This window comes from Myotis yumanensis, unplaced genomic scaffold (genome assembly GCF_028538775.1).
Source record: "Myotis yumanensis isolate MYYU_CA2020_CCGP unplaced genomic scaffold, mMyoYum1.0.hap1 SCAF_3, whole genome shotgun sequence".
In the NCBI taxonomy this organism is placed as follows: Eukaryota; Metazoa; Chordata; class Mammalia; order Chiroptera; family Vespertilionidae; genus Myotis; species Myotis yumanensis.
Window position 1 is genome coordinate 188,660,944 of NW_027223754.1, and position 27,137 is coordinate 188,688,080.

Below are 27,137 nucleotides of genomic sequence, written 5' to 3' on the forward strand. Positions count from 1 at the left end.
TTCCAGTAATTTAACTGAGGCACATATGAAGTAACAGTCCAACTCTGCCTTACAGGTGACAAGCCTAACCAGAGAAATTTCAGCCTCTATAAGCCACATCAAACATAAGCCCCTAAGATACCCTTAACTTTTCAAGCTCAAAGTCAGTGTTCTTTCACCCAACCCAAACCAATTGTATTGAAGCAAACCTGCAGGATTAATTGTTGCCCAGGATCAACTCAAAGTATGGAGCCATATAAATCAGTTTCGGGCTTCTGCCTCTGGGTATTCCTGCTGGGAGGCTTATTATATCCTCATAATTTTATCCTAGGTGGTGCAGTTCTGTTTTGAAGGACATTCACTTAATATCTCTTTTGAGTGGGTGAGAACCTCTCTCCAACATGGCTCCCTCCATTCTACTCTGCCTTTTTCCTGTCCTCCCTCCTCTCTTTCAGGGTCAGGAGTGGGCAGCCTTCTTCAACAGGATGGCCATGGAGGGGGTGAGGAACACATGACTTGAGTTCTTCAATTTTTAACTTTAAGACCATGTACAGTATAGGTTCATAACTGCCAGAAGTCATAGTGTGACCCATACCTGGTGATATGTCATCAATAATGTCAGGTAATAACAAGGGAAATGTGGAAAGGCAACATAATGTATTGGAGAGCATTTGACCTTTGTGCTTTAAAGAGACCTAAGTTTACACATATATCCTGTTGCTTACTGATTATGGGACCTTGAACAAAGTCACTTAAGTTCTCCAAAGCTTGAATACTTATGTTCTCCAAAACTTGCTTTCCTCTTCCATGAAATATAGATAACAGTTGTATAAGTTTTCTGTTGCTACATAACTAATTTTCACAAACCTGATGGCTTTAGCAGTGCACATTTATTGCCTTACAGTTTCTGGGGGTCAGGATTCAGGCATGTCTTTAACTGGGTGTTCTACCCAGGGTCTTACGAGGTTGCAGTGAAAGGGTCGGCCATGCTCTGTTCTCATGGGTGAGGAAGACTTTCACTTCCAAGCTTATTCTGTTTTGTTGACAGAATTCACTTGTTGGTAGCTATTTGACTTCTTACTGGGTGTTGGCTAGCAGCCATATTGAACTCTTGGCCATGTGGCCCTTTCCATATGCAGTGGACAATATGGCTGTTTGCTTCTTCAAGGCCAAAAAGATAATTTCTCCCTCCGGTATCTTAAGAAATTTTATAAAATAGCATAATCATGTGAGTGATAATCACATCACCTTTGCTATTAGCATTACCTAATCTAAGGAGTGGCATTCTGTCATCTTTGCCATATTCTATTTGTTAGAAATAAGTCACAAGGTTAGGAGATTGTACAAGGTAGTAGTAACTCAGTGGGGGTCACTGTAGGGCTTATTCACCATAAGAATGTCTACCATGTTCAGTTACAGTGAGGATTCCAGGAGATAATCTATGTAAAACATATAACAAATATGAGTTTCTTTCTTCCTATCTGGAAGAGACACTAAGGCAGGTGTTCTGAGAATATTAAAGGAGACGAAATCAATGGATAGAGTTAGAGGAAGACAAATGCGTGATAAAGGAACAACTCAGGAAGGAGAGGGTAGATGGTTCTGTTCATGAGCACGTCATTAGAAACATTACATATATCTCTTTGGATCCTTTTTTTTTGTAATTTCAGGAAGAGGAACTTCTGATCATTAACCTCCTATGATTTACTCTGTGTCAGGTTCTTGTTTTTGCTCCATGTAGCAGCTATTGCAAACTGCTCCCTTGTTTATTAGTGAGCATTGTCTGGGGAGTTAAAAAAGAAAAAAAAAGCTTTCAGTGTCTTAATTTGTTAAACAAATTTCTGAGGTGAAATGATGCTTTTGAGTTTCTTCTAATCATTTGTTTCAAATATATGTCTTTCTTTTTACTCTTCCCCAGATTTCTCAACTAGCTTTTCAGATTCTGCCCTTTTTTCCTCCTGCTGTTTAAACATTTATTTGTGTAGATCTTGCCTTGCAGGAAAATTCAAGTGAATCAGAGAAATCAGTGAATTGGAGGATAGAGATGTTAAGGAAGTTCAGGGAAGGGAGCTATTTGACATCATTCCTCCTACCTGGAGGCCTAATCCAATATCAAGTGGGCAAGAAAATAAAAAATTAAGGCTTGGGGGTGGAGGCGAAGGAGGAGAGACAAGAGAAGCAAGAGGAGGAGGAGGAAATTATTTATTTTTGTGCAAAATTATGATTATTTTCCAGACTTAGAGCCAAGTATCTTTAGAAAATAGGCTTTATATATTTCTTAAGGAAAATTATTTACATATCCCAGTGTAAGAAAATTTAGAACTACTTTTGTCTCTAAGGACGGTGTTGATGGTCCTTCATTATTGAAAAAAAGAGATGGTCCTTCATTGTGTGACTAGGCACTTTAGTTGATTGTTGATATAATTGATAGTATTTTCTTTTATAGCATATGCTATCCTGAGTTTGAACAATAAGTTAGTTGGCCAGGGGTGCATGCTATATGGAAAGAGCTCAGAACTCTGTGCCCAGAAACCCAAGTTCAAGCTCCAACTCTGCCACAAGCGAGCTCTGTGACCCTGGGCAGTTACTAAACCAGTCTGGACCTCTATTTCCTCATTTTTGGGGGGATTCTGAAATAGATTATTGGTTGTTAGTGTTATCACAAGGGAATGACATGCATGGGAGCACCTTGCACATAGTTACCATTCAAATATGTGAGAATACATGGAGAAGGATTACATAAGGAAATGAATATGTATTTTTGGCAAATAAATTCTAGACAGTGTGCAGAGCTAGTCTAACTGTCACTTCTTAAATGTGTTCAAAGTTATAATATTAAATATAAGTATCATGGGAAAAGCTTATAATAAAGAGTGCATGTAGTAATTTGCTACTGAGAATAATTAGGTTCTTAATCGAGAGAATCACAGACTCTCAGATCTGGAAGGCACATTTATGGTCATCTTATTAGACCCCTAATTTACTAAGGTCTCAGCTCATGGAGGTTAGGTGAGTCACCCAAGGACATACACTGACTGGCAGAGATGGAACTAAAAGCCAGGGCCCTACCTCCCCACCCAGTGCCCCCTCAGTGGGGCATAGTGTGCATATGAGTGATTCCCAGGGAAGAAAGGTGAAAATAGTTACTGATTCTTACATTCCAACTAGTGAGATTTTATTTTAAAAGAAAGAACGTTACGTTTTTGAGCAATGCAGTTATTTAATTTTATTTGTATGGAACTACAACCTTGAATTGCCAAAAATGTCACAAATTCTACCTGGATGATTCCAGATTCTGAAGAGAGAGGCATATATTTTCAAAACTGAACTTTGTTAACAACACATACATTTCTTTTGACAAGTAAACACATAAAAATGGTGTTGCTCAGGGCTCAGTCCTGGATTCACTTCTTGTTGAGATTGTCATCAATGAGTAGGATGGCACAACAGCATACTCATTAAGTTCATAGACGAGACTGAATTTAAAGTGGAGGCTAAAGCCTTGGGGGATGCAGTTAGAATTGGAAATGACCTCAACAAATTGGACAAGTAATCAGAAACCAACAGGATGAAGTTCAGTAAAGACAAGGGCAATAGGAAGTCAAAAACTCAGAGAAAATAAAGACAAGAAAAGTCTGAGACATGGAAATGGCAGGTCAGGCTGAGAACTACCAAGAGATATGCGGGTTACAGTGGACTTCAAAGCAAACATGAGGCAAGTATATAGCAGAGGATGCAGTTTGCAACAATGCAGGTCAATGTATATATTTGGGGTCTTATGGTAAGAAAAACTACTGGAGTTTTGTAGAAGGTTTCCCTCTTAAATAGTTTCCTTATAATTGAATTATGTCCACCAAAAACTAATCTGGTATAAGAGATAGTAGTTAATATTGCTTAAAACTTCCAATTAAAACAAACTTCATAATCTTCTGGCTGTCTGGGTAGGAAACAAGTGAGGCCCTGACCTACTAGGTAGGCTCCCTCTCAGTCCACATTTTGTTCCTGGAGGGACAGGGCAACCTGGCCATTTCTTGACCCTAAGCTCTTCATTCTTAATAGGTGGTTCAGAATGGTCTGGAAGTATATAATACAGGATGGGGCAAAAGGAGGTTTACAGTTGTCCATATGAAAAATAATACAGTAATTAATAAATAATAATATAGGAATAAAAACTGTGTTTTATGTACTCACAACTGTAAACCTGCTTTGACCACACCCTATCTTGTTGTTGTGACCACTCTTTAAAATCAGCACATCACTGAGATGCTTGAACATTTTGTCTATATCCAAAATGCTGTAATGTCTAATTATTTCCACATAAAGTGGAATGGAGGAGCATAGGCCATGATGTGAATTCATTCTAATACCATGACATAGTGAGAGTGCATGAGCTGGATGCTGAGCCAGGACCAGACACAACAGCTGTGAGGAATAACAGAGAAAAGGTAGGATTAACAATAGCAGGACAAGAGACAGGACAGAAGTAGGGGGTCTTGCCTATGATTTTTTGATGTTCTACTTCCATATGAAGTCCTGAACTGATTTACACAGGTTATCTCATTTAATATTCAAACCTAAACATAAATACAATTGACATCTATATTCCATAGATGGGAACACTGAGGGAAGGGACAGGATGGTTAATCATCTAAGGGCACACTAAGTGGAAGAATCAGTATTGGAACCAGGGTTGGATGACTTCAACTCAATTTGTCTCTAAAATATAAAAGAGGAAGAAAATATGAAGAATAAGAGATGGAGAGTGTAAAGAAAAAAAACATGGGAAATTTAAGAAGTAAAAGGGAGAGACAGGTGAAAAGACAATATGAGTAGAGTCAGGATAAAAGGAAAGAAAGGAAGGAACAATGACAGGGAGCACTAGGTAAGAAACAGAGTAAATAAAGAGGCTGCAGTGAAATGAAGGAAAGGAATTGTGAAACCCCAGCAGAGGACACAGTATGCTTCTTACAAGAGTGTTCTGAGTGTTGATCAAGACATCTTTCTTCCAAGACATACTGTACTTTTCTAATCTTCCTGAAATGCTGGGTCTCCTTGAGAATTGCAGAATTCACAGAAAGTAAAGAGAACCTGCTGAGTGTCTATTGGATAACAAGAGAATGATTAAAAGGGCAGTAAATGGAGCACACGTGGGAACTTTAAAGAAAATGGGAGATTGAACATTGAGAAGTGACCTATTAATGGTCTTCAGGTATGAAAAAGCTATTAACACTGGCTGCTGAAAATGGCAGAATTTACCTGGTAGTAGAATAGTCCTCAATGTGTGAACACTGTGACAGCTTTTACTGCCTCTACCACTGCAAAATCTTTTTTATTTTAGTGATCCAAGGCATTAGCTGCAGTAAGGTCTGCTATTGACCGGTTGTCACAGTGTATGAATCAAGAAGCATTGTTACTGAAATTTCAGGGAAGGGAGCTATTTGACATCATTCCTCCTACCTGGGACCTTTCGTAGGATAGGCATGATCAGAACCAGACTCTCTTCCCTGGAAAGCACATGGCTTTGGGGAGACAACTGGGTTTCAATCTTGACACTGCAACTTATTGGCTCGATGACCTTGGGCAAGTTACTCAACTTTCCTGAACATTATTCCTTCCTCAGTATAATGGAGAAAATCTAACATCTCACTGTGTATGTAGACCTTCATCAGGGCTTGGAAGATGGGAGGTATTCCCTAAATGTTATGTTTCATTTCCTTTTTCCTTCCCATGGGGTACAACAAAGGTGAAGAGAATGTCTCATCTTCACCATGGGTTGTCATAAGTACAGGAACCAAGAGTGGTGTAAGAGGGGTAATGTCCTATGTCCAGAAAATTCAGACCCATTTGCATTTCATAGCCAGGATAGGATGGGGCTTGTGGTAGTAAGGTCACTAGGAGTACACAGTTCTCTGAGAGTTGTGACTTACTAAAAGATCCCTCCATCCACATTTGCCAAGTGGTTCTTCAGCATTAAAGGCTGATATCTGTGCTCTGATTCTTACATTATTAAGACAGAACATTTTGAAATGAGAGTTCAAGTGCCCTCCCATAAATGGAGACGGAATTCTATACTCTGGAGATGTGTTTAACTTGCAAATTTAAAAAAAGTCCCTTTCTTGTGCATTTGACTGAGAGTCAGACTGAAAACTATGAACTCCAATTTTGACTTTCTTCAGGAGGAAGGCATGGCTTTTCCCCAGATGTTACTTTCCCCCAGTTCACTGCCTGGTGCCCAGTGATTGCCTCTGCTAATAACTTCCTTCTGCCTGCGTGTACTTGTCCATTCACAATGCTTAGCATACACTTAAGCATGCATATGGATATATCTTGGCCTGGGTTTACTCCTTGCAAGAAAAAAAACAAAAATTCAGAGTCCTTTAAGTATATTACTGTTGTGTCCAGGTATTGTGGGATACCTTGGACTAGTCTCTTAGGAGGTCCTTTTAGTTACCTTGCAAACCATAGTGCAGAAAATAAGGCCAGGGGAAGTGTCCTTGTCTGGGAAGTTACATCTTCTGTATTTAAAGCCATTGGAAATGGGCTTTTGCTTGGTTTATTGAGCAGATCTTATTTGTCGCTTTGTTTTCTTTTATATTATCTTTGGCTCAGGTCAAGGAATGCAGAACTTTCACCATCTGGGACAGTAGAAATGACAGCAGGTCTTTCTGAAGATTAGAAACCTTCCTTTCCACTTCAGTGGGAAATCTAATCTGTGTTTTTTAAATCCCCTTTGCCAGTCAGACCTGCCCACTTATTCACAGTTCAGCGGCATCATTTTGGCCTAGACTGTTAACCAAGCTCTGTTTGAGTTATTGCAACAATTTGTTGATGCAGCATGGGCTTTATTTATTTGATAAACAAAGTAGAAGGTAAAGGGAAAAGAGTGTAAAAATATTAGGTGGACTGTATGAATAGGCATCTTAACATACACAGCCTCTATGTATAGATCACAGGTCTAACGTCCTGAACACCAAAGAACACCATTTCATCAGGGGTCTGTTTACACTTAGGTTATGAAGGATAATGATTTGTTAGCTTAGGTAAGGCCTTGTGTCATGATTATGATCATTTTGAGAAAATGCTGACTAAACCATGCATTATTTCTTTGCATTCTTGAAGATGCAAAATGTATGGAAATTCTGACATTTCCTTTCACTAGTGGATACCAAAACTTTACTGGAGACAGAATATCTCATGTAAGAAGACCAACTGATGCCTTTCTTAAGGAAAAGTACACAGTGCACAATTAATTTCTCATTGTCCTTTTCTATACTCAGATTTTTCAATGTGCCCAATACGGGCCATGAATGTTATAACTAAAAATATACAAAGAGGAGCCCTGAGCATAATTATCAGCGGAAATTCTTCCTTCAGGTTTCAATTTAAACATCAGTTGCTCAAGAAAGCCTCCTCGTCCCTCAGTCTACGTTAGCTCTTCTTTACCTTGCTCTGCCACCCTGCCTTTCCTTCTTAGCTTTCAGATTATGTAAATTTATTGTTCATTGTCTGTATTTGCTTAATAAAGGCAAGATTATACTATCCAATCCCTTTACTTGCAACATCTTTATGTATGGATATTTCCCAAAATTGTATCTCTAGTCTGGCACTCTCCCCTGAATTAATGGCCATCTGCTTATTGACATTTCTATTGGGATATCCAATAGGCAATTCAGACTTAGCCTACTTCAAATCAAGCTCTTAATTTTCTCTGCAGGTCTGCTCCCACTCTCCACATTCCCCATTTCAGCCAATATTTACTGAGTGCTTCCTACACCCTGTTCTAAGTGCTTTACACTTATTAACTTCTTTCATCTTCATGAGATAGGTATTACTAATATCCCCACTTCACAACGGATGAAACTGAGATACAGAGAGAACTTGCCTGTGGTCACAGGGCTCATAAGTAGCATATCTGGGCATCAACCTCAGACCGCCTGGCATCCATGTTCACACTGGCCACAGTCTGTTCACTGCTTTGCACAGGGTCTCAGTAGATGGCACCACCATTCACCCAGTGACTCAGGTTCCGAACCTCAGAGTCACCTTTGTTTCCTCTTTTTCTCTCCACTCAATATCAAAATCACCAGCAATTCTGTCATCTTTATCCTCCAAATATATCCTGGAAATACCAAATTCATACTTTCCCTATTACTTACCATGATGGACAAAGTATCGTCTCCTCACTCACCTTCTGCATCTACACTTGCTCCCCATAGATCAGTGGTCAGCAAACTGTGGCTCGCAAGCCACATGCGGCTCTTTGGCCCCTTGAGTGTGGCTCTTCCACAAAATACCGACTTCTGCGCATGGGGCACGAAGTTTCAATCGTGCGCGCCCGCACGTGGTATTTTGTGGAAGAGCCACACTCAAGGGGCCAAAGAGCCGCATGTGGCTTGCAAGCCACAGTTGGCCAACCACTGCCATAGACGATTCTTCATGTAGCAGCCAAAGTGCTACTTTCAAAACTAACTGTTCATGTCAGTTATTTACTCAAAATCCTGCAGTGGCTCCTCCAGCAAACACAACAATTTAAAGCCTTACTATATGACGTGTCTCCTCCCTCCCTCTCCAGACTCATCTCCTGCCGCTCTTCTCTCAGATTCCCACCTCCAGCCTTACTAGATGACGTGCTATTCCTTGCACACTCCCAGGAAGGTCCCACAGCAAGATTTTTGCCTTTATAGCGTCTTCTGCCTGAAATCTTCCTCCTTCAGATACTCACATGACTCTCTCCTCATTCAAGTCTCTGCTCTCCTGTCCCCTCTTTAGAGAAGACTTCACTGAGCACCCAGAGTAAATCCCATCACACACCTTCTTTTCCCATGTTTAATTTTCTTAATAGCAGCTCTCACTAGCTGACATTTTCATATGTATCTGCTTATTCCCTCTCTCCTCACTAGACTGTAAACTTCTGGAGGGCGGGGCCTGGATTGTTCATCTCTATCCCTGGCACCCAGAAAAGTGCCCTTCTTCTGATGGGTGTATAATAATACTTGTTGAGTGAATAAATGAATGGATTAAAGAACAAACTTGTATTCTAATTACAGGTATCAGTACATGAAAGTTCTTCCTGCACTTACATCTCCACCATAAAATGCCCGAGGTGTAAAACACCTTTTCAAGCATAATGTGTGGAAACTCAAACATATACTCATTTCCTCACTGCATCCAACTGCCTAAATGAAGCAGAATGTCTTGCTTAAAGCAAGCAAATGGCTAGATTCAGGCACCAAGTTAGAGATCCCAGGTTCACGTATTTGCTTATCCTTCTGTGCTCACACTCAACCTCTTGATTACTACCTATGTCTGTTGTTTCCAACAGACACTGAGTGTCTGTTGATCCCAATTAGAAAGTTAACTTTGTGGAAAAGCAGCAGGGGGTTGTAAGTCCAGATGTGTGATGCTTTTCCATCTTCCTCTGCTCCTAAACTAATAAAATGTCTGGGAAAGTGCTGGCAGGGTAGTGAAAGGGAGAAATGAGATAGGTGACTATTCTTCACCCAGAGGGAGCTCTTAAAGAGGGTCTTTTGAGTCCCCTTCTTTATAGAAGAAGAGGAAAAATGCAAATGGCTCTCTCCATTTCCAGTCCCTCTTTAGTACTCCTGACTTTGTTTCACCATCCTGATCTTCTTAATGTGAAGAGGAATCTCCCCATAGTCCTCTACATCCTATAATTCTTTTAAACCTTCTGTTAGTAGTAACATCCCATCAGATCCCCGAACAAGTATTCACACTAAGTAAAACAGTTGGTGTCCTACCTTACTGGATATTCCCTTGGTCCAGGCAGCAGAACAAAATTGATCACTTCCTGGTAAGTGGTTTTCATGCATTGGTATTAACCAGTGATATTGGCTAAAAGGTGGGACTAAAAGAGACCAAAGGAGCATCATTTGAAGGCCCCTCTTTTGCTGAATTTTTCCAGAACCTCCCAATAACACTCATGTCTGGAGTGGGCTATACTGTGTAGTATTCCACTGAACCCAAGGAAAAATCAAGGAGTATATAAGTATAGGTAGTAGGATTTTCAGAAATTACAGAATACATGATAATGGGAAACAATGAAACAAAATAACTGACTTTCTCCTGGGCCTCACATACCCTCCCCAACTATGCCTAGTATGACAGGGACTGTAGCTTTTTACCCAAACGTGTTTGCTTTTCTTCCTAAGTATATAGCTGGACTCTATTCTCCAGCTTCTCTTCAGTTGGGCATGGCCAATACAATGTGATGGGTGTCATTTGCAGGCCTGGCCCATAAAACCCCACACACAAGCTCAACTACACTCCTTTTGTGTCTGGGAAGCTGGAATGGAGACACCTCCTTGGAGACCAATTCTCCAGTGACCTGGGTCCCAAATAATTGCATGGAGGAGGCTGCCCTGCCAATCTCATGCAGTTTCATGAACTCGAAATGAAATTCTATTGTGTTGGAATTATGATACATTTTACAGCAGGTACCCTGCCATATTAATACACCAGATGTTATAAGTTGTTTTCAAGTATGTGTATTTATTTTTTCTCCATTTGATTATAAGCATCTTGAAACCAGAATCTGTGTTACTGCCTTCTGTAGCCCCCGCAGGCCTCACACAGAGTCCAGCACAGGACACATAGTAGTTACTGGTCAGAGAATTTATTTCTACCTTCTATTCCAGGGTGAGTTAAAAGATGAATTAGGAACATAGCCAAATCATACATGGGTTTTTCGTTTTGCTTTTAAATCCGCCTTGAGTATGAAGAATCTCTTATGTATGTGTAGCAGCTCAGAACTGACATGGTCAGCAAAGTGTGACATGAACTTTTTGTTATCTATAAATGTAATATCTGCTGTGACCCACTCTTCCATCCTTTTGGCACAGTCCTCTAGTCAACAGCTGTGTGGTAGGCACTGAGAAGGGCCCCGAGCCAAGTGAGAATGAGAAACAGGTGGGGGTGGGTTTGGGGGTGGGTGCTTGTGTCACTGACTGGGTATGAGTAGTGAATACATTCTGCAAACAAAATGTTATCTGTTTTACTATTCTATGCATCTTTCTTATTATCTGAGGCATAACCAAGAGTTAATGGTAGGAATAGTTAATACCAGGCAGGGTACCAAATAAACCCCCATCATAGGAAAAACCTGGGACTTTTTCAAAGCAGGCACTTATCTGTTTGGCACCAGATCCCTTTAAGGGAACAAAGGCAATTTATTTCCACCAGCTAGCTGTAGGTCAGGCAGGTGACACATGGTAAATACGAAAATCCTCATTGTAGATGGTTTTTACCCTGTGGTCCTTGATTACTCCAGAAAACCCTGCCAGCCTTCACCCTCAGAATCAGGGGCCAGTGTCCTCATGAAGCTCCTACTGCCATGACCTCCCACTCTGCTCCCTGTCTCTGAAGACCCACCATTGAAAAATGGTGGTCTGAACCAGTGCTTCTCAAGCTTTGGCATATACCAAGCTTGTTAAACCCAGATTTCTGGGTTCCACCCCCACCGTTGCTGATTCAGTAAGTCTGGAGTGAAGCCTGAGAATTTGCATTTCTAACAAGTTTCCCAGGGCTGCTGCTGCTGCTGGTCTTAGGATCACACTGTGAGAACTCCTGGTCTAAACCCCTCAGCCTCATTCCACGTTGATGGAGGAGTCTACCAGCATGCACAAGTGTGAAGCCTGGCAAGGCAAAGGATCCTGCAGTGAGACCCCTTACCCATACAGCCAGCTTGCAGCTGCGAATGAAGAGTAGATTTGCTCAGGGCCATTCAGTGAAATGTCACCTAACATCATTGTCCCACACTCTGTCCTGTGTGTCACCAAATCTGTTCCCTCATTTTCCCATTAGTAAAATGTAAAATGAAGAGATGGGTGGTCCTCAATCCTGCTGTCCATTAGAATCACCAAATAAATCCCTATATTTTGTGGTTTATACTACATCCTGCTTAGGAATGCCAACATAACTAGTCTGGCCCAGGGCCCAGGAATGAGCATTCTAGTTGCTTTACAGATGATTCTAGTATAAATCCTGGTTGGAAAACCATTGAGGCTCTCTGGATCACTTCAGACCTAAGAGTCTATGTTTGGCCCCCCACCCTAGTGGAATCTGACCTTGTATGATGTCCCTCCACCCTCTGCCCAGCTCCCAGCCCTCAGTTCCCAGCCCTCAAGACACACTTGACTCTTTGCCCTGACCCCTCACTCACTTCTCTCTGTGCACATTGTATTCTGTTTGCTGTGTGGCACAAAGTCACTTCATACCTCATTAGCTTCCTCTGCTTCATTAGGCAGAGGACAGGTCCCAAACAACTGCAGCATACATGGAAATTCACAGATAAAAAATTACACAGCAATTTAGGAGCACTCTGAGCACCCCCAGAAAATGTTAACCGTGGAAGCTGAGAAGGTACCCATCCCTGGAGAGTCACTTTGATGCAAAGTCACACAAGAGCTGGAACAGTACACGTCTCATTTCACGCTGACTCCAAGTAATTCATTCTCCTAGGCTGGCCCAACCCCATTTTGTTATGATGCCTACAGATTTTGCACATGCTTCACATCTATAGCAAGTAACTCAGGTGAAAGGGTTTGTCTATTTCCTAAATAACCTTTTATCTATTAAAAAAACAAAATTAATGAGAAAACGGAGGCCATGGTATGGACACTTTGGCTTTCCAGAGCACTTGGAAAAGTGCTCTTGCGACAGCCTTGACCAAAGTGGGAGTGAACGTGGTGGCTCTGCCGGGTGGGAATTTGAGTGTTGCTTGGGTTTTCTACTGCATTTACCTTAGTGGGTGCACATTGGTAATTTCCAAGTGTGAGTGGGCTATAACCTAACTTCACTTACACTTTAGTCTGACCCTTCATAACTTGAGCTAGAAACATTGGAATCTTCTTCTCCTTTTCTGGACTGCACTTGAAGCTTTCATTGGTGGATCCTTTTCAGTTCAGTTGTCATTCTCAATATGGTTTTAGTTCATCTTTTCCCCAATAAAATGGCTTTAGTTAAGTTCAGGGGCAATTTAGTGAAGGCAGGGGGGCGGGTACTGAAGAAATTTAGCAATTTAATTCTACCATGTGTCTGAAGAGGCATCCCAGGCCGGGGATGGGTGCTTTTTTGCTAATTAATTCTCCATGTCAGGGATCTGGAAACCCGCCTTTTCGGCCTCATCTGAGTTGACTAATTAATTAAGCTGTGTTTGTAAACAGACATTTTCTCCTCCAGCACTTTTTTCATCATCTGTTTCTTTAGCCACAAGCTGGTGACCCCTTTTAATGGTAAACTACCTGGCCAATAATTTTGCTCTCTTATGGCCTGAAGAGGTTCCGTTTGGAGGCCTCCCAGCATCATAAGAGAAGCTCAGGCTTTGGAGGGAGGTAGATAAGGATTTGAATCCAACTTAGCCATTTATTAATTATTGACCACAGGCAAATGGCATCACATCTCAAAATGTCATTCCCCATTTTCCCCTGCAGAACTTACCACTTATCCCAGTGTCTGACTCATCATCAGTATAAATACCACTAAATAAATAAATACCTCTAAACACTGGGTATTTTTTGCTGAATGGGAGCACTTATATTATCTTGCTTTTGTGCAAGGAGTAGATACTTCCCTTTTCAAGATACTTCCACATACATTACCACATGGCACTCATGAACCCTAATGGGTAATTTTGGTACATGTTGTTACCCTTGTGATTTACATGTAAAGAATCAGGTTCATTGAGATTAAGGGACATGGTCCCATGGCTGGTTAGAGGCAGAGCCTGACCTAGTCTTCACACTCCTGACTTAGTATTCTTGTTTTGAGACCAGGATATTCCCCTGACCTTCAATGGGTGATGTAAAAATAGATTATAAACACTGAAAAAAAAGTTACACAAGATGTCCCAAGAGCACCTTATAAAAGGAAATGATAAAATATCATTGAAGCTAAAGGTGTTAAAACAACTCTTAGAGAAACATGACTTGATACACAGAAACATGGTGACAGTGTCACTTCTGGCTCTCCATTCTATAGCATCCCCCTTGCTGATCCACTGGCCTTTGTTGGTTCATAGGTAAATCATTAGTAATTTCTGTAACCCAAACTTATTAACCAATATCAATAACATCAATACTTATATGTGGATAGTGTGATGTACATTTGATTCTCTGTAAGACTAGGAGTAGTAAAATGTGCAGACATACAATACATAGACAAGCACATTCATATATATATATATATATATATATATATATATATATTCCCTCTTTGCTGATAAACTCAGATTCCAAGAAGTAAAATGATTTGTCACATTCACAGGGCTTGTCAGTGGTAGGGCCAAGGCTGCACTATAGAACCTCCTGCTCTATGTTTAGCACTATTTCAACAGCATTGCAATTAAGAAGGACTTACGTCAGCACTGTATTTATTTATATTAAAGAGATCTAAAGAACTTGGTTCTATTTTGTCTATTGATTTTATCTCTGTTTGTCTTTCTTCTTGCTTCTTATCTTCTTCATTGGTTTGGCCCAATATGTGTAGCCTTTTTCCAAAGTGTATATACTTTAGTTAACCTCTGCTATGTAAAACCACCTCAAAATTTAGTGACTTGAAACCACTATCATATTGTCATTCATAATTCTTTGGGTAGGCAATGTGAATTGGGATAAGCTTGGTGGTTCTTGGGTTCGTCTCACATGGGGTCACTCATCTGCTGCAGTCATCTGGTGGCTCAACCAAGGGTGGGTAATCCAAAATGGCCTCACTCCTGTGTCTAGCTGTTGGTATTGGATATCAGCTGGGCCTCATCTGCATGTTTGCTCATCTTCAAAGAGGATGGCCAAAGTCTTTTCAGAGTTGTCAGCAGCATCCCAGGAAGGCCAGGTCCATTACATTGTCATTCATCAAGTCTCTACATATGTCACATTTTTTGCTATCCTGTTGGTCAGAGCAAGTCACAAGGCCAAATCTAGAGCCATTGAAGAATGGATTACACAAGGGCATGGATACTGGGATATATGATTCTTTGGGTACCACTAATATAATCTACTGTCAATGGATATAAAAATAATATCTGCCTTATAAGACTTCTGATAAATTTGATAATGTATGTGTATTGCTTAGCAGGGTTCTTGACAAGCACATAGTAAATGCTCAATAAATATTAGCTGGTATTATTAATAGAATCACTATATATATTATTATCTGCCAAGAGCAGATTCTCCTTTTAAAACCCTAGTCACTCATTTGTTTAACTAACATTTACTAAGTGTCCACTGTGGTACTATTATTCCCAATGCTAGTCACTTGGGATACAAAAAATAATAATAATACCCAATTCCTGCCCTTGAGGAGCTCATAGTCTATTGGAGGAAACCACACACATAAGCAGTTAAATACAGTGTACTATGGCAGGTTCAGTGTCTGAGCTATGCACAAGGTGTTTGGAGAGCACCAAAGAAGGACACCTAACTCCTTAGCCCAGCCTGGGGGTGGGTGAGGAAAGGCTACTTGGAATAGATCTTACATGTGCTAATCTTAAAGGGTGAGTGGGTGTCATCCAGAAGAGTAGGGGTTTAAAATAGGGAATTCCAGCAAGAGGTAAGGCATTCAGGGAAGAAACAGCATAGTATGTTGTTATCAGTTAAAGTCTAGGAGACCTTAAGGGATAAGACAAAAAGAAAGCATGAAGACAAGAGGCGAGAGGAAAAAAAGAGATGGAGGACTGGGGGAGAAGAAAGAGAGGGAGAGAGAAATATCAATATGAGAGAGAAACATCTATTGGTTGCCTCCTGTATGCACCCTGACTTGGCACAAAACCCAAAAACTGGGCATGTGCTCTGACTGGGAATCAAACTGGCATCGGACGATGCTCAAGCAACTGAGCCACACTGGACAGGGCAGATTTGTATTTTTAAGAGATCATTCTTGAAGCCAAGTGGAGGATGAACTGGAGAAAGATAAGACTGCAGGTGGGGAAACCAATTAGAGAAATCCAGGCAAGAGATAGAATATCTGAGAACAAAAGCCAGCATGCGATCCTTTTCTGTCATTTCTACCCTCCAAGGCTAGGGGAAGGAATTTCAATGAAGAATGGAATGACTTTGTAATCCTAGTTTATGACAGCATAATCTTGAATATTCCATAAAAACTATTTACTACATACTTAACAGGTGTCCTTGTCCATAAAATTGGCATTTTCTGGCTGAGGAAGGGTGGTGGATACCAGCCAATCTTAGAATGACTGTTATTATTATGGATTTAGTGCACTTTTGCATGTCCTTAGCAAGGCGTGAGGAATCTATGTCATGAATTCTATGAGGTGCCTTTTTGGACACAGATCACATCTTTTATGATTTTTGTTCTTTTCTCCATGGTCTAGTCTTTTAAAATTATGATGTATTTTCAATGACTTTGACCTCTTCTTTTTGTGCTCCCTTGTTGCCTCAGTAATTTTTATGTGTATTTTCAGTGTTTATGCCTTGTTTCTTTTCATATATATTTGCAGCCTTATGCCTTGGGTTTCCTGGGTGATCATGCTCTCAACTATGCCGTTTTGTTGTCCCTGAAAACACATTCACAATCATTCGAGTTTACATTCAGATTTGTGGTCTGGAAAACACTGTCATTATGCTTACGCAATATGTTCCTTTTTCAGAATGTCTCCCATTACTTTTCTGTTTGGTCTTTGTGCCTGAACACCCTGCAATGCTAAAAACAGCTCTCCACAATCTCACCTGATGAGGTCCTGCTCCCAGCTTGGCCAATTTTTCTAGCTCCTAAAAATTTGCTTGAGAACCTGATTTTGCTTGTTGGGATGGTTGATTTACTGAATGTGCATCCATTGGCATCATTTTTCTTAGTGTCCTGAGATGTACTTGAGAGAGATAATTGCCTAGTGTGTTTAAGATTTATACATAGATTCCTGAATTTTTGGAGATAACCTTGTTTTTAAACATATTACATACCTTTAAAATGTAGAGAGGAGCATGAGGAGGATGTGATGAAACTCATCAGGAGACAAAGGTCAGAGTGAGCTGGGATCAGTCCAGCCGGCATTGTTTGAGGAGCAATATTATTGTCTCTGGCTCCCAAGGGTCTTCCATGATAATGTGGTGCCTTCTAGATGGTGGCACTGCTTCCACTTCATGCTTTTCATCCTCCTGCTGCTCTGGATCCATGGATCTCTAGTGCTATGGCAGGCCCAAGGCACGTGGGGCTGCCTAAGGAGAACAGGACAGGTAGACTATTCTGGATCATTTGCTGAGAATTATTACTACTTGCCTGACACTGTCCTTATGTGTCTTATCTAATATTTGAGGCAATAAGAGGAGTGGCAGAAAGCAAAGGCTCTGATGTCAAACTGCCTGGCTTCAAATCACTTGCTTGACTTGGGGAGCTTCTTACATGGGGATTTTATAGGAACCTTCTGAGCTCTTAATCTTGGGAAAGGATTTGTGAAGGGGTCCATGGGGGTGGAAAAGGAGATAGAAGGCACAAAACTGAAAGGACTGTGTGAAACTTACCCTGATATTTTGAAACAAATTGAGTTGAAATTTTGAGAAGTTGGAGTTTGCTCAGTATTTCCCCCTTGCCACTGGCAAACAAAAAACTATGTTTCTGGGAGGAAGTGAGGCACATAGGCATTGTACCGATGTTCTCAATGGTAGGAGTGATGGTCATAACCAGGAGGAGGGAAAGAGGAGAAAAAATAGCACCAACTTGCATAAAAACAATATTTACCAGGCACAGAGATGAAATAACTCACCTGCCTCACACACCTCATCAGCACCCTGCCTGCTGCTGCCACCTGCTAGCATCCCGCCAGTCTGGCTCCCACATGGACTTCAGTTGTCACTTGCCATGCAGCCTTTGGACACAACCATCGATCATAGTTTCTGGGAGGCTAAGGTGAGGGTGTGAGGCTGTATGGCTAAGACAGGCTTTTTTCTCTCAGATCACAGTAAGCTAAGGAAAAAAGGGGTCAGAAATATTCTCTTAACAACATGGTGTGAGAAAGAAACATGGGCTGGCTTTTAGAGGCAAACAGATCAGAGATAAAATCCTGGCTCTCAGTGAGCCTCAGTTTCATTTGCCTATATTGTGGGCATAACAATATCTACCTTTTGGGAAGTTAGTGACAATGAAATACCATAATCCTATGTGACATGCCTGGCCCAGAGCCTGGCCCATAATAGCTACCGCTCCTCTAATAATATCATAGGTCAGTTCATGGTGTTATCTGAAATTACTGTAACTTTTCTCTGTGCCGAGGGAATCAGCCACTTCGGTACTTGGCACCAGATCCTACTCCAACTCACCGCTTTCCCATACCCTCACTCTGCTGAGCAGGAAATGTGGAGGGAGAAACAGTAGAGAACAGGGATCACTCTGAGTGGGGAATACACAGTCCCCAGGGAGCTCCAGGCTCTCTTGCAGAGGCAAGGGTCAGCCAGGGATAGCAGCTGAGGCCTGAGATGACAACCGATGTCTTAGCATCACTGGGAGAGCCACACAGGTGCCAGGCTGGCTGGCTGGGCCTTCCTTCGGCTTGTGAGCCCAGAGCCATAAGTCCCCAGCTCAGTGAGTGCAGAAGCACAAATAGGCCAAGGCAGTCAGGGATCAAATTTGAATATGGAAATTATTTTCAAAGGTCACAGAGTTTGCGATGATTAGGAGAAGGAGCATCTGGCTGCTCCACTGGCCTTGTTGGATGATCGGCGTAGCAGATTGCACCATTGTACTTACACAGTCCACATGGAACTGAGCCCATCCTTGGCCACTTACCATCCGGATGGCTGAAGAGACAGAATGACAAGAGGCAGGAAGTGAGGCCGACTTTACCTCTTGTGGCCTCTTCTTGAGAGAACACTTGAGCGATGTCTAGTGGAGACTTTGTGGAGGGTATGATGTATTTTCCCCTCCAGTGACATCAGTCGATAATTACTGAGCACACACTTGTTCAAGCCCATAGAAGGGACACAAAGAGGTAAAATAATATAGTCCCTGCCCTGGAGTGCTTAAAGCCATCCACAGACAGGATTTGTGTATTAGGTATAACTAACATTTTAGTCTGAGAGCCAAAGGGAGCGCTTGACCCACATAATTATTACAGGAGAGCAAATGGAGCTTTTTTCTCTGGGCAGCAGTGACCAGGGGCGGCATCATGGAGGTGATGAGGCCTGAGAGAAACTGAGCAGAGGGCAGAGCATTTGAAAAACATGCGAGGGGCTGACAGAGGGGAGACTGTGCGCCCAGAAGGCGAAGCTGCACGTAAGAAACAGCTCCACGTGCAAGTACGAACAAAGAGCAGCTGAGAGACGGGTAGACCTTTCTTTTAAAGTGAGGTAGAAAACCAAATATTCTATATAAAAAGACATTTTACTTCACAAGAAAAGAAGTAAAAGTAATATTTTGTGCATAAAAGATACAAAAAATAGTCAGGAGATGAATCTCTGAGTGAAAACAATATTTCCAGCATATCTGACAGGTACAGTGTTCCTATCATGCTACACCAGGAGCTCCCTCGGAGGAGATAAGAAAGACAAACAGCTCAATAGAAAATGGGTGAGGGATGTGACTAGAGGGTAAAAGAGGAAATCTAAATGGTGAACAGATGCGCGAAGGTGCTCCAGCTCACTGCGAGTCAAGGAGATGAAAATGAGAGCCATTACGTGCCATCTTTTATTCCTCAGATTGGCATACGTTTAACAGTGATAAACGCCTGGTGCTGGTGAGAGTGTGAGCATGTGAGCAGGGAGCCCTCTCGTGCTTTGCTGATAGGAATTTCAGTTGCTGTCCATCTTTTGTGAAGTGTTCTGGAAACATCCAGGGCATTTAAAAACATAAATATCTTTTTCTGCTTTTTCATTATTAAGAATTGGAAATAACAAGATATGTCTTATGTACTTTGGTTAATTATTTTTGGAAATATCGTAAATATTTATCAGTAGGATTAGGACTAAATAAATTGAGGCACACTCATTATTATGGACTACCATGCAACTCTTAAAAAGAGTTAGATCTGCCATCTGTTGCATTGGAAGAAAGCCTATGATGTACACTTAAGTGGGAAAAGCAAGCTGCAGAGACGTGTATATTACGATCTGATTTTGGGAAAACAGACATATATATACACTTACACATTTTGTATGACTATAGAGAATCGATAGCCATACAAAGGATGGGGTGGGGATGGATAAAAAAAAAAAAAGATGGAGCAAAATGAAGTTACTATCAGACCCCCAACCTTTCAGAGTCCTCAGAGCTAAGTTGTGCAGCTTTGGGGGAGGAGAGATGGGAGACCCCCCTATCCTGCTATCTCTGCTGTTAGGAGTCTCAGGCCTGTGCAGGGGAAGGACCAACACATGCCAGCCAGAGTTAGCAGCTTTGAGATGAAGGGGATGCAGACTCGGGATGCCCTGCAGAGACTGCCTGTCCTCTCAGTTTGCCCAGGGAAATGGCACATAGTTTTAAATTTTGCATTTAAAAAGCCAGATGAAGGCTTAAAACAAGCAGCACGTATTTAGTGTTGGATCTCAGATGTCATCTCAACCAAGAAACAGAAATGCTTTGATTTTTGAAAATAACCTTTGATGCCTAAAAAGGCTCTAATAAATGCTTTCGTTCCAGGATCTCAAACCATGACTTCCTGTGCAGACCAGAGAGGCAGCCCTGGGAGACGGGCACCCTTTGCTCTCTGGGCGGGGACTGCATCGGCATTCACAGCACCCTTGCCCTGCTGGGATCCCCTCTCTCTCCTTGGTGATGAGAGGGTCATAGGAGGGATGGACAAACACAGGAACCTTCAGCAGGCATCCTGTCCCTGTGGTCTTTTCTTAGGGATGGCCTTGTCAGGGTGCTAATTGGTGCCAAATTCACTGCCAGTAATGGAGGAAATCTGTTAGGAGAAGGGAGACTTTGGAGTCTAAAATCAGCACAGATTGGTTCTCTAGGATTTTCATAAGAGAAGGTTTCTGGAATGATGTGCTGTGGGTTTGCGAGGTAGACTTCCTTCCGAGGAGAAATTCCCGGCCGAGCAGGTGCTCAGCTTGTACTGACAGAACCAAACCAGAAACCCTAAAATGACTCCATGTTTTTCTGAGAAAACTAATCAGCGATATTTTTGTTTCTCTTGAGAAAGATGATTTTGGTCCCCAAGAGATCTTTTTAAATGTTAGTGTGGCTGAGAACTGCATTTTTATAGACAGATGTTGCTGTTAAATGTGCTTGTGGTAATAATGTTTGTTTAGTGCTTATCTCTAAGGAATTCAGGGCACTTTACAGCCACTTTCTTCATTATTTCTTAAGGTTTATCCTTTTCCCGATCATATTTTAATTGTGACTATAACTTCTTCATTCAGTTTTTCTCATTGGATTTTCTCTGAAAGATCTCCCATTAACCTCATTTCCTACTACTCTCTGAATTTCCAGTATCATATACTCACACCAGTTCAGACATCCTAGAAAAACATCAAGATTTTTTTTATTTTAGTGTCTCGGGCTTCTCTTTTTCTATTTACTATTCTTTGTCACTCTTAAAAACTTTCCCATCTATAATATTTTCACTGTACTTCCTCCTTAAAAGAAGAATTGCTTAAAACACACCTTATTCTTCTACATAAACAGTCCCTATTTTATTGTAGTTATTCTCTTATTTCTATCTTATTACATAAAAAAAGATGAAGGAACTCATTCGAAGTAGCTAAACATGTTCTTTAATGTGAGCACTGTGTATTGGCATTGTGAATCTGATATTCCTAGATTATTTTTCCAAACTGTTTTCTCCTTTTAGTCCTCAAAGGATTTGTTAACTTGCCTTCTCACTGCAAAAATCCATGAAGAAATAACAACAAAAGAATAATGACTTAATGACAAGTTAGTCTTTTGTATAAACGAACAGATACTCCCCTTCCTTCAGGAATTAACCACCATCAACACCTTTCTTTTTACTGGGGCCTAATCAGAGGGAAGTAGAGTAGAGAGCCTCTGTCCTAAAGAGATCCTGGGATCACAAGAGTGTGTGGGAGACACCTTAGAAATCACTCCCTATTTGACAGGTGTCGAAACAGAGCTCACAGAGTGTTAGAAGTGTGTCCATAATCACAGAAACATTTAGGACATGTTTACAATTTAGTTTAGGAGACAAGACACCTGAAATTTAAAGTCACTAAATAAAGTATGAATAGCATGAAATAATGAATGATGTGGTTGCTCTGGATAGAGGTGAGCTGGTGAATGTTTAACAATTGGAGGCAGGGGTGGAGAGAGGAAGCCCTGATTTGTTCTGTTTCCAATTTCAGGGTGCCCAGGGCCAATTTCAAACTACCCACCAGACAGCAACAAGTTGGGAAGAGATGAGTGCAATTCAGTTGGTTCTTGAGAGTGATAGATAACGCCTGGCTAGCGTGATCAGGCCTTTAAAGAGGAGGAGAAATGGGCTAGACCATTCCTCCTCACACGACATATCTTTCACCTAGGAAGGACTATCCCTAGTCTCTCCAGCAAGCAGCTGTAGGAATGCAACCCTGGCTCTTGCCTTGGTCTCAGTGTATAAAGTGATAGCTCTTCACCTGATGAGCCATCACTTACATTTCAAGGCCCAGCTCAAAGATAAGGATCTTTACCAAGCTTATCCCTGACCCTTCATAATCATTTCTACTCTGAATCTTTTATTAGAGCAATTACCAAAACCTAACTTGATATTGTTGTCCATGGATGGTATCTTTCCCCACTAGACTGTCCTTGGAGGACAGGGACTGTCTTACTCTTTCATTGCCTGAGAAGCAGTACTGTGTGGTGGGTCAGATCCCAAGCTCTGGAGCCAGCCTGTTCAGCTTCAAATCCTGACACTGCACTCACTCACCTTGAAACTGTGAGGAAGTCATCAACACCCTCTGTTCTCATCTGTAAAAATAAGAAATTAGGCAGTAATCTCCATCTGACAAGTATGCTATGATGATTAAGGAGATTACTAGGTGTATTCAGTGCCAGCACATACTAAGCCTTCAATTAATGTTGCCTGGTATTGTTATCTCTAGCATATAACCCAGTGCGTGGCACAGAATTGGTGTGTAGTTGTTGGCAGTTGACTTTCATTAAAGTGAAGCAAGGATGTGATCCAGCTAGTTTGACAGGAAGTTGGGAGAGAGTGTGCTAGAGGGGACTAGAATAGATGAACAGATTATTGTTGGGTAAACAAAAATGATATTGTAAACAAGAATCAGCTGATCATAGAATTTTAAGATCAGAACCTAGTTTTCTAGCTGTGGCATGATGAACATTGAGCAGAGTGGGATCCTCTATGCCAGTGGTTCTCAACCTTGGCTGCACATTAGAATCACCTGGGAATCTTTTTAAAATCCTGATTTCTGGGCCTCATCCTCCGGAAATTCTGTTTCTTTGTTATGGGGTGAGGCCACAACATTAGTAACAAAGAAACAGAATTTCCGGAGGATGAGGCCCAGAAATCAGGATTTTAAAAAGATTCCCAGGTGATTCTAATGTGCAGCCAAGGTTGAGAACCACTGCTCTATGCCCTCTCCTCATCCCATGTGCATTCTGTCTATAAACATACCATTTGTTACTACAAAGCTTATATAGTTTGCTGTAAACTTCAGTATCTCCTTTTCAATACTGTGCAGTTGCTTTTAAAAAATCTAAATGCAAGACTTTAAGTATAAATACTGCTATATTTCATTCCATTTGTTTCACTCCATTATGCCAATTAAGTCACATTGCTTCCTACCTTAATTCTGCAATACAGGGTATCTTCTACCCTGTCTAGCTCTGTATCTACAGTTTTATGGCTACCTTATGACTTCTATTTTGTTTTTTGAAACACTGTACAGGCCACTTCTAGGAACAGAGCTCTCTGACATGTCACTAGAGACCTCTTTAAATGTTGGCACTGATTCATTAAAATATATTTTTTTAAATATGGATTTTACATTCCTTTCAAATCTAGCAATGTATTTAATAATCTATATTATATTTCATCTCATTTATAAGGGTGCCATGAAAAAGTTTACCAGAATGCTATGTCTGCAGCATTTTTGAGTCACAGATATAGGGAATCTATCGGAAAAGAAAATGCAGCTAGCTTATTGAAGCCTGTTCCTGATTTACCCATGTTAGCTCCCAATACCAACAACTGCCTTTTCCAACTGGAACAAAGGATTCATGTTTCAAAAGAGTGAAGTTAACCTTATCAAGGTAGATTAGGCCTAATGCACATATCTGGATAAGAAGTGTGGACACAATCCTGAGGGTGATGGGAGGTTGTCGAAGTTTTAACAAGATGGCCCAGGATAACAAGCCGTTGCCTATGTTACAGTGACACAATTAGACAAGGGCAGTGGCTGTGTAGGCCTAATTGTGCCTGGAAGTGGGCAGCACCTTCTAGACAGGTTGGAGGGGAGTACAAACCACACCTAGGGAGGCACTAGGTAAAACCAAAGTGTAGAACAAGCAAAAACAAAGGAGAGGATTTAGGTTTTGTATAAATATGGACATTTAAACCCATTAATCTAAGCCTGCTTGAAAATTTATGCAGCTCTGCCCATTTTTTGCTCCTTATTGATTTAATGCATCTTATTGTGTTAATACATTAAGTAGTTTTGTAGTCCTAGTGCTTTACCTGTGCAGCTAATTTGCATTGTGGTATGGAGGAAATTATAGCTTGGGAAAATGCAAGAGCTTGCAATCCATAATTCCCTGTGATAATCCAAGATTTTTAGTTATAGAAAATTAAAAGGTGTTCCCTCTTTCTTCAATAAACTTAATGACAGTGTGAGAACAAAAACCCACCAACACAGTCATGCAGATTCTATTATGAAAACAGGAAAGAATGGATCTTCTAAAAGATAATGGTACCCACACCTTTCTCCTGATGATTGGCAGCAAATCCACCAAGAGCATGATTCCAGGGGGCACCCACCTTTCACATTGGAGTATGTGTGAATGGTGCTCCCTGAAGTTGGGTACACAGCCTGTGTGGCCATATGTGGCGGCTCACAGAGGGGCCTATATGATTCATCCTGGGGCTTTCACCCAGCCCGGCAGGTGCATATCTGCATTGACCTGTGGCATTCATCACCAGCCTAGCCACACGCCCTTCCCATCCAAGCTGAGTCAGTATTCTTTAATCCTGACTTATCATTTTATATCAGTTCAGATCTATTCAGTTCCCTCATGGCTTCCCACTGGACCTCTGTTACAAGCCAAAACACATCCTTCTGGCTCATTTGTTTCAGTCATTCTGTTGACCTTTTCAAAGCGATTTGCTGCTCTCACTATCATGCGCATTGTCATAGTTAAGTAGAAAAAACCAACAGTCACACAAGCAGGAAACTGGCATCTTCCCAGCACTTGGTGCAGGCTTCAGTTTTAGCACTTACCCCCACAGCACCATAAACATTTATTTACATTTCTGACTCCTTCACTCAGTGTGAGGTGAATGAAAGGCAGAATGATGCTCCTTTGAGCCACAGGTCTTAGTGGGTGTTAGCACATAGTAGGTCCTCTAGTAATGTTTGGTAAGTAGATGAGTAAATGAATAGATTACCTTTCTTAGAGTTGGACACAATAGTCTCATTTTGAGCATATGGTTTAAAGATGATTCTTCTCTCTATTATGTACAATGGCCTTTTTTTAAATCTTCCTGGGTGAGGCTAAGAGACATTGCTATGTCTCCACCAATGGTTTCTGGGTCTTTTGTTTATCCCTCTGCAGGTGGGGAAGTGGAAAGACAAGTCCCTGCAGATGAAGTACTACTTGTGGCCCCGAATGTGTCCTGAGACGGAAGAGCAGGAGGATGACCATCTGAGCATCGTAACGCTGGAGGAGGCTCCATTTGTTATTGTGGAGAGTGTGGACCCTCTGAGTGGAACCTGCATGAGGAACACAGTCCCCTGCCAAAAACGCATCGTCTCCCAGTATGGCACCTTCCCCAGTGGCTTCAGATGGCATGGGATAGTCAGATTTGACCCAGCTGTTAGCATTTGGCCTGCCTGGGACTTGAAGCATAGAATGAATTGAACGCCATGCCTAATTTCCATTTACCATTGAGCAATGGGATTACTGGCAGCCCTGTGTTCTGATGTCTGGTTCTGTCCAGATCATGACCTGGGAGAATTTCTGCCAACTATACTAATGTTTCTTTGGCCTTGTCTGATCTCAGCGACTAGAATCTCCAGTTTGTGGAGATTCAAGTTTACATTGGTGATGAAATATATTTGGGGGAGCCAACATGTCCTGAAATTTTGAGATTTAGAAACATTTTAGAAATCAGGTTAATGGTTCCCTTTGGTGATGGTGGGAAGTGCCTGAAAGGGAGAATAAGAGGCCTCTAAGAGAGCAGGCAGACAGCTCTGGTGGGGGTAAGGATGAGGGTAGATAATGGGATTAAGCAATAAAGAAAAAAAAGAGAAAGAACTCATGAACATGGACAACAGTGTGGTGATTGTAGGGGGAGAAGGGGTTGGGTACAGGTGAAAGAGGGTATAGGGGGAATAAATGGTGATTGGGGTCGGGGAGAAAATAAAAATATTATAACTCCCAAAATAAAAGAGGCCTCTAAGGTGCTGGCAGCTTCTCTGCATCTGGATTTGGGTGCTGGTTAAATTGGTGCATTTATTGTGTGAAAATTCATCCAACTGAACCCTTAGGACAGGTGCACTTTCCTGATGTATATTATACTTCAAAGGAGCATTAAAAATTGTCAGAAAATCTAGTTTGCTGCCTTGAGTTAATGAGCGAATTGCAGCTCTGTGGTCTGATTTATTCCCTCGCTTAGGCCTGATGTAAATTGTGCTGAGCTATGAACGGGGTTGGGGTTGTAATGGCAAAGGGTAATATTTTGCTTCTTACATAAAGCCTTGTTTTTGTGTTGCTTTGTTTCTTTAACTGCTTAGGAATAAAACAGATGAGGAGCCAGGTTACATCAAAAAATGCTGCAAGGGCTTCTGTATTGACATCCTTAAGAAAATTTCCAAATCTGTGAAGTTCACCTATGACCTTTACCTGGTCACCAATGGCAAGCATGGGAAGAAAATCAATGGAACCTGGAATGGTATGATTGGAGAGGTGAGTACCAGGAATCAAGGGTCATTTCCAGATCATAACTTGGGAAAATTTCAGCTAACTGTACTAATGTTTCTTTGGCCTTGCCTGATCTCAATGACTAGGACCTCCAGTTG

The 27,137-nt window shown here is 41.4% G+C and overlaps 1 protein-coding gene across 1 annotated transcript in view; it reads left to right on the forward strand.

Moving 5' to 3' along the window:
* GRIN2B (glutamate ionotropic receptor NMDA type subunit 2B) overlaps positions 1-27,137 on the forward strand; it is a 442,854-nt gene that overhangs the window by 362,215 nt on the left and 53,502 nt on the right. Inside the window, 2 exon segments of the mRNA XM_070410657.1 lie at positions 25,672-25,874; positions 26,853-27,024. Of these exon segments, the coding sequence (XP_070266758.1) occupies positions 25,672-25,874; positions 26,853-27,024 (375 nt within the window).